Source organism: Scardinius erythrophthalmus, assembly GCF_964197995.2.
Source record: "Scardinius erythrophthalmus genome assembly, chromosome: 11".
Taxonomy (NCBI): domain Eukaryota; kingdom Metazoa; phylum Chordata; class Actinopteri; order Cypriniformes; family Leuciscidae; genus Scardinius; species Scardinius erythrophthalmus.
This window is the reverse complement of record NC_138231.1, coordinates 42,483,089-42,497,896: the sequence shown is the minus strand read 5'-3', so window position 1 is coordinate 42,497,896 and position 14,808 is coordinate 42,483,089. Positions and strand designations below refer to the sequence as shown.

At 39.6% G+C, this 14,808-nt stretch overlaps 2 protein-coding genes across 2 annotated transcripts; both read left to right on the top strand.

The window, feature by feature from the left end:
• Positions 1-1,521: 1,521 nt before the first annotated feature.
• Positions 1,522-5,365, top strand: LOC308698265 (uncharacterized protein). Its single transcript, XM_081378202.1, has 5 exons — positions 1,522-1,831; positions 1,909-2,014; positions 3,271-3,511; positions 4,406-4,521; positions 4,739-5,365. Exons 1-4 carry the CDS (start codon positions 1,565-1,567, stop codon positions 4,461-4,463), a joined length of 672 nt encoding a protein of 223 aa, XP_081234328.1. The 5' UTR covers positions 1,522-1,564; the 3' UTR covers positions 4,464-4,521; positions 4,739-5,365.
• A 4,324-nt stretch (positions 5,366-9,689) lies between these two features.
• lyrm2 (LYR motif containing 2) lies at positions 9,690-13,009 on the top strand. The gene is made up of 3 exons (XM_081379296.1): positions 9,690-9,873; positions 10,722-10,862; positions 12,286-13,009. The coding sequence occupies exons 1-3, from the start codon at positions 9,778-9,780 to the stop codon at positions 12,364-12,366; spliced, it is 318 nt and encodes a 105-aa protein (XP_081235422.1). The 5' UTR covers positions 9,690-9,777; the 3' UTR covers positions 12,367-13,009.
• Positions 13,010-14,808: the final 1,799 nt, after the last annotated feature.

Below are 14,808 nucleotides of genomic sequence, written 5' to 3'. Positions count from 1 at the left end.
CATGATAAAAGTGCATCTATCCATCATAAAAGTGCGTCTATCCATGATAAAAGTGCGTCTATCCATGATAAAAGTGCATCTATCCATCATAAAAGTGCGTCTATCCATGATAAAAGTGTCTATCTATGATAAAAGTGCGTCTATCCATGATAAAAGTGCATCTATCCATGATAAAAGTGCATCTATCCATGATAAAAGTGCGTCTATCCATGATAAAAGTGCATCTATCCATGATAAAAGTGCATCTATCCATGATAAAAGTGCATCTATCCATGATAAAAGTGCTCCACACGGCTCTGCGGGGGTTAATAAAGGCCTTCTGAAGTGAAGCGATGCGTTCGTGTAAGAAAAATATCCATATTTAAAACTTCATAAAGTAAAATAATTAGCCCCCGGTCAAACGAAATACGGATTGCACTTATGTCTAAAGCACAACTTAGGCGAGTAATGCGACGAACTGCTGATATTTACAAGGGGGTAATCTTTCATAAAAAACTGAAGCTTCCCCGGGAGTCGCCATTGATTAGCAGACCATCTCCTGCTGTTAAAGTGCTACATACAAGAGCTGGAGGCTGTGTCCCCAGACACTCCCACTGACTTTAATGGCTGCTCTTTGTCATCTGCATTACCCCACTATCAGCAATATGTGAATTGCACCACGTACTATGCTATGGCAACATAAAAAATGCTTACAAAGCCGTCAACAAACCAGCGATAGGCGGGTCAGATCACAACATGGTCTTTCTATTGCCCTCTTATCGACAAAAACTGAAAAGGGAAACATCGCATCAGTGTGTGTGTGGGATGATGACAGTGTGACTGCTCTGCAGGGCTCACACAGACAGAGTGGACCGTTTTTGACTGTGTGTATGGAAGCTTATGGGTAGCAAATTTCAATTTGAAATGTAATATGCAAAATGACAATGCAATATGTAAAATGAAAGAGCGTTTAAAGCAAATGACAGGTATGGAGGAAAGCTGATTCAGAAGGAAATACAGACGAAAATCAAACAGGGCAAGAGACAATATAAAGACAAAGTTCACTGTCTTGAATAAATTGATTATTTATTGATTCATTTTAGTGATTGGATTGATGATTGTATGTCACCACCACTGCTGTGTTGTTGTTGTTCTTTGTTTTGTTTTACTGTATCCTCTATGTTATCTGTGTTAATGTTCAATGTGGCTCCCTTGAGTGCAAAACAAATCCCCCTCGGGGCAATAAAGGTTTCAACCTTAAGGCTAACATATTCATACTAGAAGCCAAAAAAGTAAAATTTTGATTGAATGGGGACTTTAAATAGTTGACAGCAAATACAGAACACGACATGACTGCTGAAAAATGCTCATGACATTACAACATTCTGAACCATTTTTATAAAGTCTATATAAACTAAAATAAATATATATTTGTAGATGGCCTTTTTTTGGTCTTATTCCAATACAATCTTCACACTCCATCCCAGTAGATGGCGGAAATGCACCAACAGATGGTTTGACAACAAACTAAAATGTAGTAGTAGAAGAAGAAGACGACAACAACAACAACATCATCATCATCATCATGGTGATGCGGTGTATTTTAGGCTGTTCCCCTCCCCAAACCCTCTTCCCTATCCCGAAGGTGCCCTGGCTGCGCGCCCGCTGGCTGCAGTTCCTGCACTTCGACGACGGAGGCGTCACGGATAACACGCGTCTGTGCGCGCGGCACTTCACGCAGGACAGCTTCAAGAACTTCCGCCAGCACGAGATGGGCTTCGTGAAGCTGCTGCTGCTGTCGGACACCGCGGTGCCGTGCGTCTACACGGTCGGGGCGTCGCCGGGCGCCAAGGTCGGTGACTCTGACTACAGACACTCGTATAACGTGTTACTTCGAGGTTGTGAGCTGTATTGTGATGTGTGTGACAGCCTCTCACGCGGGACGTGGGCTGCCAGTGTTCCCCCACGCCGGTGAAGAAGAGCACCGCGGTGCAGGCGACGCGCTCCACGCCCAAGCCCAAGCGACGCAGCAAAGGCAAGGCTGATGCTTGTGTGAGCTCTCTGTGTGTTGCACTGGTTTGAGGTTTTATATCTGTGTGTGTGTACATGTTTTACTATCCCATGTGGGGGGTTCGACCTGAATGCATACAGACCCGTGTGGACTCGTGTCACTCCGGGACCTAAACTGAGGAAACAAGCTTATAAATCACACAGAATTAGTGTTTTTGAAAATGTAAAAATGCAGAAAGTTGAAAGATTGGTAGGTTTAGGGTTAGTGTGTGTGTGTGTGTGTGTGTGTGTGTGTGTGATGGGTAGGCTTAGGGGTCGGGTTAGTGTGTGTGTGTGTGTGTGTGTGTGTGCGCGCGCGTGATGGGTAGGTTTAGGGGTCGGGTTAGTGTGTGTGTGTGTGTGTGTGTGTGTGTGAGAGAGAGAGAGATGGGTAGATTTAGGGGTCGGGTTAGTGTGTGTGTGTGTGTGTGTGTGTGTGCGCGCGCGTGATGGGTAGGTTTAGGGGTCGGGTTAGTGTGTGTGTGTGTGTGTGTGTGTGTGTGTGTGTGAGAGAGAGAGAGATGGGTAGGTTTAGGGGTCGGGTTAGTGTGTGTGTGTGTGTGTGTGAGAGAGAGAGAGATGGGTAGATTTAGGGGTCGGGTTCGTGAGTGTGTGATGGTTAGGTTTAGGGGTCGGATTAGTGTGTGTGTGAGATGAGTAGATTTAGGGCTAAGGTTAGTGTGTGTGTGTGTGTGTGTGTGTGTTTGTGTGATGGTTAGGTTTAGCGGTAGGGTTAGTGTGTGTGTGAGATGGGTAGATTTAGGGCTAAGGTTAGTGTGTGTGTGTGTGTGTGTGTTTGTGTGATGGGTAGGTTTAGCGGTAGGGTTAGTGTGTGTGTGAGATGGGTAGATTTAGGGCTAAGGTTAGTGTGTGTGTGTTTGTGTGATGGGTAGGTTTAGCGGTAGGGTTAGTGTGTGTGTGAGATGGGTAGATTTAGGGCTAATGTTAGTGTGTGTGTGTTTGTGTGATGGGTAGATTTAGGGCTAAGGTTAGTGTGTGTGTGTTTGTGTGATGGGTAGGTTTAGGGTTAAGGTGTGTGTGTGTGAGGGGGAGGTTTAGGGGCAGGGTTAGTGTAAGGGGAGAGAATATACAATTTGTACAGTATAAAAATCATTACATCTATGGAGAGTCTCCACAAAGATAGCGAACCAGACTGTGTGTGTGTGTGTGTGTGTGTGTGTGTGTGTGTGTGTGTGTGTGTGTGTGTGTGTGTGTGTGTGTGTGTGTGTGTGTGAATTTCAGCGGTCCAGGTGAAACCCCCCACCCTCTCTATTGGGATGTCCTGCTCCACGGAGCATCTCGGCCCCGTCCTCGATACAACGTCTTCTCCAACCAACAAGAGGCCGCGTGTGAAAGAAGAGGAAGAGGAAGATGGTGAGGAGGAGGAGGAGGAGGAGGAGGAGGAGGAGAGCTGCTCGAGCTGCACAGAGGAGTCAACAGCAGCAGCGTCTGATCTCACCTACGAGTCTGGGGACAGCGACACGTGAGTGTGTGTGTGTGTGTGTGTGTGTGTGAGGACAGCGACATGTGAGTGTGTGTGTAAGGACAGCGACACGTGAGTGTGTGTTTGTGTGTGAGGACAGCGACACGTGAGTCTGTGTGTGTGTGTGTGTGTGTGTGTGAGGACAGCGACATGTGAGTGTGTGTGTTTGTATGTGTGTGTGTGTGTGTGTGTAAGGACAGCGACACGTGAGTGTGTGTTTGTGTGTGAGGACAGCGACACGTGAGTCTGTGTGTGTGTGTGTGTGTGTGTGTGTGTGTGTGTGTGTGTGTGTGTGAGGACATCGACATGTGAGTGTGTGTGTGTGTGTGTGTGTGTGTGTGTGTGTGTGTGTGTGTGAGGACAGCGACACGTGTGTGTGTGTGTGTGTGTGTGTGTGTGTGTGTGAGGACAGCGACACGTGAGTGTGTGTGTGTGTGTGTGTGTGAGGACAGCGACACGTGAGTGTGTGTGTGTGAGGACAGCGACATGTGAGTCTGTGTGTGTGTGTGAGGACAGCGACATGTGAGTGTGTAAGGACAGCGACACGTGAGTGTGTGTGTGTGTGTGTGTGTGTGTGTGTGTGTGTGAGGACAGCGACATGTGAGTCTGTGTGTGTGTGTGTGTGTGAGGACAGCGACATGTGAGTCTGTGTGTGTGTGTGTGAGGACAGCGACGTGTGTGTGTGTGTGTGTGTGTGTGTGTGTGTGTGAAATCTCCCTATCGTTCAGGGGAAACAGCAGGGATGGCATGAGATGTCCACTGGGTTCATGTTTTATCAGCTGATGATGTATAACCAGTGTATAACGTGTATCACTCAAGTGTCTCCAGTAATCTGTTGTGTTGTGTTGTGTTGTGTTGGGGTGTGTTGTGTTGGGGTGTGTGTGTTGTGTGTAGATCACTCTGTGCTGCTCACTACTATGATGGAAGTGCGGATTGGGAATATGCCAGCTGAGGATGGCCAGAGTTCAGAAGAGTGAATCCTCTCATCAGGAGAACGGCTCAGATATACAGTAAGTGGAGCGAAACGCTCAGTCGTTATTCTCCAATAATCAGCTCACGTGTGGATGTACATCTACTGACAGAATGTTGTGCTTTTATTATTTAAAAGGTTAAAAAAGGTTTAAAAAACCCCAATGTGTCAGACCTCACATGATAAATATATATCATGTGAATAATAACTGAATGAATGTCCTGTGAGTCGCATCAGTAACTGTGTTCTGCTTTCAGGCTTTGTGGACCCTGCTGATGCTCATCTGATGATGATGTTCTCCGGCCCGTACACACACACAGCCTGACTGCAGCGTCACACACACCAGCATCTGTGTGTTCAGTGTGTGGGAACTGTGCGGACCCTTCCTTGAAGAGAGAGGCGGTATTAACATTAAGTGACATGGCATCTGACGCACAGAAGCCAATGGCACATGTCACTATACGCATTGGCACATCCGGTGGCACATCCGGTCTTCATTGGCATGTGCCAGTGGATAGTGGCATGTGTCACTGACATTATTGGCATGTGCCACTGACATCGCGACACACTGACACTGACATGTCACCTGACTGACACCGAGTCGCGGAACATGCCACCGTGTTGCGACACCTCCAGTAGTGACTGACAGATTAATCGAACACCTATAGCCTACTGACGTAATTGTGCCACAAAATCCTAAATAAATAGCCTAATTTTGTGATATTTAAAATATCAATTAAACGAATTAAAGTGCATTAAAATTTTAATAAACGTGTTATTTGTGTCACGTCTGTATTTGATTGGTATGTGCCACTGAATGTTTTGTAATACCAGAGCTACTTTATGTTGTTTATCTCGCAAAGTCACAAACTGGCCATTCTAGGAAAGACACGAAATAAATCTATCATGGGTCACTACGAATAACGCATGAACAGTCGCGTCCGTTTCTGTAAACCTATATTTTTGCGTGATGCTGCACAGACGCACGCCAGTAGGTGTCAGTATAAGTGAGTGTAACACTGGCCAGGGCAAGATTCTCATCTGTGGCTTAAATATTTCGAGTAGCAGTTTTAACATTAAGTGACATGGCATCTGACGCACAGAAGCCAATGGCACATGTCACTATGCGCATTGGCACATCCGGTGGCACATCCGGTCTTCATTGGCATGTGCCAGTGGATAGTGGCATGTGTCACTGACATTATTGGCATGTGCCACTGACATCGCGACACACTGACATGACACCTGACTGACACCGAGTCGCGGAACATGCCACCGTGTTGCGACACCTCCAGTAGTGACTGACAGATTAATCGAACACCTATAGCCTACTGACGTAATTGTGCCACAAAATCCTAAATAAATAGCCTAATTTTGTGATATTTAAAATATCAATTAAACGAATTAAAGTAGGCTACATTAATGTTTTTTCAAACGTGTTATTTACGTCACGTCTGTATTTGATTGGTATGTGTCACTGAATGTTTTGTAATACCAGTGCTACTTTATGTTGTTTATCTCGCAAAGTCACAAAAATCATATGTTTGTTAGGCTATGTATCTGAAAAGGAGTATACCGGTCCGAGCTACTAGCAATATTCTTTATTTATACAAGTGCAAAAAAGTCCTCAGTGCAACAAACGTTCGGTCGCGCAGGACCTTCATCGGTACCTTTAATATTTAAAAAATAATTTTATGTAATTATTCAAGAAATAAAATACATTTTTGTTCTACAAATTAACGATGTGCATATGGTACATAATCTACATTATACTACGGCAGACAGCTGCAGGTGTCACTACTGGAGGTGGCACAACATAAAGAGATGTCAGTTTTAGTGACACATGTACCAGTGGATATGACATGTGTCACTAAAACGTGAGATGTGCCAATGGATTGCGTCATATGCCACTTGCATAACAATTTGCTTTATGCTGTCAAAAAATATTATTTATAACATCGCTAGGTTAATGTGTAGCCTACAACATACATAATTCGATACAATTATTTCGAAATATTGAGAGGCGGTATTAACATTAAGTGACATGGCATCTGACGCACAGAAGCCAATGGCACATGTCACTATGCGCATTGGCACATCCGGTGGCACATCCGGTCTTCATTGGCATGTGCCATTGGATAGTGGCATGTGTCACTGACATTATTGGCATGTGCCACTGACATCGCGACACACTGACATGACACCTGACACCGAGTCGCGGAACATGTCACCGTGTTGCGACACCTCCAGTAGTGACTAAAAGATTAATTAAACACCTATAGCCTACTGACGTAATTGTGGCACAAAATCCTAAATAATTAGTCTAATTTTGTGATTTTTAAAATATCAATTAAACGAATTAAAGTGCATTAAGATTTTTTCAAACGTGTTATTTGTGTCACGTCTGTATTTGATTGGTATGTGCCACTGAATGTTTTGTAATACCAGAGCTACTTTATGATGTTTATCTCGCAAAGTCACAAACTGGCCATTCTAGGAAAGACACGAAAAAAAATCTATCATGGGTCACTACGAATACAGTCGCGTCCGTTACTGTAAACCTTTGTTTTTGCGTGATGCTGCACAGACGCACGCCAGTAGGTGTCAGTATAAGTGAGTGTAACACTGGCCAGCGCAAGATTCTTATCTGTGGCTTTAATATTTCAAGTCCTTCCAAAAAGTGTAAAAAACTAGCTATATTCTCTATTTAGGCTATACAAGTGCAAAAAACAGCTCAGTGCATTTTGAAAATTCAACAAACAGGACCTACCTTAACATTATGGAATTATTCAATAAATAAAATAATTTGTGTTGTACAAATTAACTATGTGCATATGTTACATAATCTACATTATACTCTGGCAGACAGCTGCAGGTGTCACTACTGGAGGTGCCACAAGATAAAGAGACATGTCAGTTTTAGTGACACAGGCCAACTGGCATGTAGGCTACCACCAGTGGATATTGGCATGTGTCACTAAAACGTGAGATGTGCCAATGGATTGCGTCATATGCCACTTGCATAACAATTTGCTTTATGCTGTCAAAAAATATGATTTATAATATCGCTAAGTTAATGTGTAGCCTACATACATAATTCGATACAATTATTTTTGAAATATTAGCCTAAAGCCACAGATGCGCTGGCCAGTGTTACACTCACTTATACTGACACCTACTGGCGTGCGTCTGTGCAGCATCACGCAAAAATAAAGGTTTACTAACGGACGCGACTGTATTCGTAGTAACCCATGATAGATTTTTTTCGTGTCTTTCCTAGAATGGGCAGTTTGTGACTTTGCGAGATAAACATCGTAAAGTAGCACTGGTATTACAAAACATACAGTGACACATACTGTACCAATCAAATAAAGACGTGACACAAATAACACGTTTGAAAAAATATTAATGCACTTTAATTCGTTTAATTGATATTTTAAAAATCACAAAATTAGGCTATTTATTTAGGATTTTGTGCCACAATTACGTCAGTAGGCTATAGGTGTTTAATTAATCTTTTAGTCACTACTGGAGGTGTCGCAACACGGTGACATGTTCCGCGACTCGGTGTCAGTCAGGTGACATGTCAGTGTCAGTGTGTTGCGATGTCAGTGCAGTGACACATGCCACTATCCACCACTGGCACATGCCAATAATGTCAGTGACACATGCCACTATCCAATGGCACATGCCAATGAAGACCGGATGTGCCACCGGATGTGCCAATGCGCATAGTGACATGTGCCATTGGCTTCTGTGCGTCAGATGCCATGTCACTTAATGTTAAAACTGCTACTGGTCTGCCTTCAGAACACCGAGTGTGTGACAGAGATCTAGTACATGAACGATTTGTATGAGAAATTAAGAGCCAGCATGACGAAACTTAGAGTATTTACTAGTTGCCATATCAACACTATATAGAGAAAACATTGCACCAAAATTCAGAAATATTTGGAAGATATCATTGCAACCATTGCAAAAGTAAATGTCTTACTGAAACATGATGATATACTGAGAAACCGTGACAAAAGAGTGAATGAAGTCAATGTTTAGAAATGATTAATTATGATTATGTTTTGTACTATGCTGTATAGCTGTGTTTGCTGTGTGTCTGTTGTCAAACTCAGAAATATAAAAAATGCCATTATTTTATATGAAAAAATAAATAAATGTATATTGAGAAAATATTTTAGTTTGTCTTGTATTTTTTTCATTAGATCAGATAACATTTTAATCTGTCATATGGTCATGTTACAATGTACCCCACTATGGGGCATGTTGTCACATTTCACTTCCATTCTTTCGGGGTAAATCAAGAAAAAAGTAAACACTGTATTGATGAAACAAAAGCACATAATTGTATTAGACGTGTTAAATTATTGTGGAAATAAATAAATGATAATAATAATAAACATTTATATAGCACTTTTCATACATGGAATGCAACGCAAAGTGCTTCACAAACATAAAAACAAATTCACACAATGTCAATATAAAAAGAAAATACATATAAATAACAGTTTAGAATAAAAGACTTCTACACAACTGTGTAAATAAGTGTATTTACACAGACTGAGAAAGTGTAAAAGTGTCAGGCTGTGCCCGCTCTCCCCCAGTTCTGAGTGTTGGATGTTAGACTCGTTGTTTGTGTATAATTATTGAACACATTTTGCTACAAACTCTTGTATTACATAGTAGGTATTCTATGTAATAGATAGAGAAAAATGGACATGTGTTTGACTCTTGCATGCTTGAGAATACAGGAGAATCTGTAGATAATCAACAGTTTCACAACCCATTTATTAAAAAAAAAAAAAAAAAAAAAGGATAACATATTTTTATTTTTTAATAGAACCACATATAAATGTAACATGAACCTTCAAGTCAAAATGAATAGACAAAACAGAGTAAAGCTTATAAACATATATAACATATAACATATATAAAAAATATATTGCGTAATAATAAGCAAACAATTATTAATTCAAAAATCATTCAAACCAAAAACATGAAAAGGTTTTTCTGGGAAGTGAGATGTATGTGAGTGTGGGGCGATCTGCAGAAAACATGAACATAAATAAGTATATAAAATATATAATACAATATATAAAACCAATTATATTTTGTGCAGTTAATATGTGAAGTGTTCAGGTGTCTCAGATTAATCTTCTTCAGCGTCGATAATGTGATCAACACTTAGATGTTGTTCCAGTAGGAGGCGCTATACACAGATCACAGTTAATCCGCCATACAACACGGAAGAAGAAGAAGATCGTGACGTCACTGATTCTGACCAATGAAAAACAAAAACATCAGCGTGTGTGTGTGTGTGTGTCTGCTCTTCAACATGGCGGTGTCTCGATTGCCAGCCGCTGCACTGAGCCTCAAACAGGTACAGTCACTGAACACTGAAACACCTGTGTACATCGCGATAAGTGCTGTTCGACGCGGTCAGAAACAGCGCGACGCGACGCGACATCTTCCCGTAACGCGACGACATTTATGTGACATGCAAACATAACTTACATAAATCTAGAAATAAGAGAAGAAATGTATTTCTCTCAAGAGAGCGAATCATTCAGAACTAAATTATTTTGGGGATTTTATAATTTAATATATTAGCTAGCGCTTACCATTAATAATATATTTTATGTAAAATTCTTAAGTGTATTTATCTAATTTTGTATTCCATATACAATGAAACAAAGTTAGAGAAACACACTTAAGAATTTTACATAAATTATGTAAGGAGCATAATTATTTTACAAATCTTTTACAATAAAATTCTAAATGACTTTAACTGGCTATTTATATGACAAAAAAGTATTACAAATTGTCAAAACTCTTAAATTGTATGGCAAACTTTTGAATGTATCATTTGTTAATTGTAGTCAGGGCCTCTTTATAATTAACTTAGTACTGTATTTAGGTTTTTTTGTGTCTTAACTTCCTTTTTTATTGTTAAATGATGAGTAGATGCTCAAATGAATGAAATGACTTTAACTCTTTCCCCACCATTGACGAGTTATTATCCAGTGTTAATTTACTTAATTGCTCAATACTTATTGAATTATCCTTGTATCATCTGTTCGCACATTTCAATGATAAAAAAATAAATAAAACATGAATACAATTCACAGACCAACAATTAAAAACAATGTCAAGTAGTAAAACAACGCAGTCAGACGCACCTCAGGAGTGTAGGAAAGCTGTGTGTTGATGTGGTGTTGTTGTGGTCAGTTTTTGCAGAGACAGAAGGTTCTGGGTTTGTACAGAGATCTGCTCCGAAACATCCGCAAAATCCCACAGGAGTCTGATCGCAGATACCTGAGAGACTGGGCCAGAGAGGAGTTCAAGAGGAACAAGAGCGAAACAGACCAGGTGACCTCAAACACACGTTTCACCGACGTCTTACAGTGCTAGTCCAGTTTTCTGGCCCCATAACAAGAACTGTTCAGTCATAATCTTTATTTTGAAGTGACTAGAGTCTCTAGAGGTCATACATTACAGGACTTTTACCACGAGTAAAGCTGACGGGTCGATCGTGAACGATTCGTTCAGTTTGAACAAATCTTTTATATGACTTGGGAATGACGAGTTGTCTCAGAGAGCGAGTTGTTCGTGTTTTGTTGGCCACGTGTGTGTTTAAAAACAAAACAAAAAGTAATTAACGGGATAGATGAATAAGCAGGAAAAATTAAGCAATCATGATTTATTTATTTACTAATCTATTAATTAATTAATTAATTAATTTAACATGTATTTGTGCGATAAAAGTACCATTTCGGCAACGAGAACATGCTGAGCCAAAAGAAGATAAAGATGTGTTCTGGCGACTGGCGTGTTTTTTAAACCAATCAGATAAGAGTAAAACGAGAGTCAGCGAGAAGCTCATTTGATTGGCTACATGAAGAAGATGGACCCGCCCTCCTCCTCCTCGCGCTTGAGTGAGAGAATCGTGTAATCGTTCCTGACTCTGTTGTGTTCGGCTGCAGATCGCTGTTCACAGGCTTGCAGTGCTTTTGGCCGTATTTGTGTGAAGAAAAACATGGCAAAAGTGTGTAAGCGTGGACAAAATGGAAGTCAGAATTTTGCAAGAAAACAGATCCTATTTATGTTGCGTTAGCATGAAGCTCCAGCTTCACAATACATTAATTACTCTTATGCATAACAGTAAAATTCTGCAAATTTTATTGATTTTTTTTAAATGAAAATCTTATGAAATCTTCTCTTGCACATGCAAATTTAATTTACGCTTGCAATCTTATGTACACTTTCACAACTCTTACCCTGCGCATGCGATTCTTTATGGCATCATATTACCTTCATAGCCTCAGCAAACGGTCCTGAGCGCGTTCACGACAGTCTGGAGCACAAGCTTCCTGTCACATGATCAGTAATGAGGAAATTAACAGCACATTATTTAAATTTGTGGGTGAACTGTCCCTTTAAGACAGTTTTAGTTATAGAAACCAACATTTAAAACAACTGCTGAATAAAACAAGCATTTAGGACCCAGATTTAACGATTATATCAAGCAAAAGTCTTCCTTGGTCTCTGGTAGAAACGGCGTTCACACTGACTGGAGATCAGCGATTCCTCTCGCTCTGCCACCGCTGTCCTGATGCATTATGGAGCCGATCATTATTCCTGTGCTCCCGTTGGTAGTTCGCTTCTCATTCCCATAAAGTTGAGCTCGCCTTTGTGCAATCGCCAACGGCCGCCGTCGCACATGCTGAGTTCAGTCAGTTTGCTGACGTCCCCTTTACATTCAGAGTAAATGTTGTGTGGTCTTCCTCCTCAGGATGTCGTGCGCATGATGATCACTCAAGCTCAGAATCATCTGGAGGACTTGAGGAAGTCCCTGGCGCTGGCTGGATGCTAGAAGACCCGTTACACCACTCATTAAAGGGATAGTTCACCAAAAACAGAAAATGCTGTCATTGTCACCCATAAGACTTTTGTTCATCATCCGAACACAAATAAAGATCTCTCTTCCTTTTGTCCTTCCATTGAAAGTCCACACAACCAAAAGTTTCACGCTTTTAACAGTAACGGTAAAAACGGGCCGCTCAACCCAAGTCTTCTGAAGAGACATGATCGCTTTATATGATGATTTAACAGATTTAATTTAGGCTGTTATTCATATAACAATCAATGTACATACATAAAGCACATCAAATATGGTCAACAGAATAACCACATGATAATGAGAAAAGCTTAAATTAAATCTATTCAAGAAGTCTATTGAAGTGTCGCTGTTATTGATGAGTGGATTTTAAATGAAATCTCAGAAATCAGGTTTCATCAAAAATATCTTTATTTGTGAGTCTTGTGTATTTTGAACAATATGAATGTGAGTAAATTACTGGATTTTCTTTTTTGGGTGAACTATCCCTTTAACAAAAAAATACACTATAATGAGAAAAATCCCTGATATTTTAATGTGTATATATCTACTTGTATATTTATAATGCACGAGTACATCTTTTCATTTGCCAAATATGAATAAAAGCCTAAGTAAAATATTCACTTGTCTGAGTCATAATCAATTAGTGTGTAGTTGAAATATTGCGTAATTACAGAACGAATACACCCGTGTCTGTGACATCTGCATTACATCCCAGAAACACTAGATTGTGAGCATCAATAAACATTCCTCGCGGATCTGAGACCGGTCCTGAAGAATACCTGTCAGGACACGACCCCCTCAAAGCTGCGTTTAAAACCCATCAGGACAAGCTCAAGAAACCGTAAATCTCTGCTAATCGTCCGTGTCCCTCAGCTAACCCGCGGACGGAGGAGCCGGAGAGATAGTGACACGAGGAAAACCTTCGATTAGCAGCGATGAACATGATCCCTACGGTATGGCAAGCCGTTGCTTTTATGCTTTTAAAATGCAAGCTTTTATTCATTTCCAGGATATGAATTCTTGATATTAAAAATTTAATTGTTGATATCTGTAATTATATTTTCACTAGTGAAATGTCACCATAGGCTGCCATTCAAAATCAATTATTGATATCAAGAATTGATTTCTTACTAGTAGAAATATAATTTTTGTTACTAGTAAAAATGCGAATTACTGATATTAATAATTCAATTGTAACTAGTTGAAATGTCTATTCTTGATAACAATTGAATTGCTACTAGTAAAATTTTTCATTTCTGATATCAATATTATTTCAGATATCTAAAATGGCTTTCTTACTAGTAACAATCACATTCATGATATCAGAAATTAACATTGTCACTAGTGAAAATGTAATTATTGATATAAAAAATTAACATTGTGACTAGTAGCAATTCAATTGTTGATATCAAGAATAGACATTTCTATGGCAAGCCGTTTTAAATTTTATTCAAAATACGACGAGTAACGCTGGGTACAATTTAAGCTAAAATGGCTTGCCATAACAATGTCACTAGTGAAAATTGAATTATTGATATAAAAAATGAACATTGTTACTAGTAGCAATTCAATTGTTGATATCAAGAATAGACATTTCAACTAGTGACAGTTTAATTCTTGATATCAAAAATAGTGGTTTTTACTAGTAAGAATTGTATTTCTGATATGTGAAACTGGAATTTCAACTAGTAAGAAATCAATTCTTGATATCAACAATGGATTTTGAATGGCAGCCTATGGTGACATTCTAGTGAAAATACAATTACAGATATCAAGAATTATAGTTTTTACTAGTTTAAATTAAATTGTTGATATCAAGAATTAGCATTGTTACTAGTGGAAATGTAATTTCTGATATCAATAACTCATTTTAACTAGTGAAAATTGAATTGTTGAATCAAGGATTCATATCCTGGAAATGAATAAAAGTTAAAACGGCTTGCCATACTGAAAATGTATTTCTGATATCAATATTATTTTATTATATGTCTAAAATGGCTTTCTTACTAGTAACAATCACATTCATGATATCAGAAATTAACATTGTCACTAGTGAAAATTGAATTATTGATATCAAAAATGAACATTGTTACTAGTAGCAAGTCAATTGTTGATATCAAGAATTAGCATTGTTACTAGTGGAAATGTCATTTCTGATATCAAAAATTGCCATTGTTATAGTAGAAATCTAATTCCTGATATCAATAACTATCATTTTAACTAGTAAAAATTGAATTGTTGATATCAAGAATTAGTATCCTGGAAATGAATAAAAGTTAAAGCTTGCCATACTACGGTGAAGCGGCGAGGAGAGATGATGGTGTGTAACTGCATTTGTTGGTGGAAATGTGCAAACTGTTAGCCATTGTTTTCTTGTATGTAAACTACTCAAAAGGCAAGTCATATTATATAAAC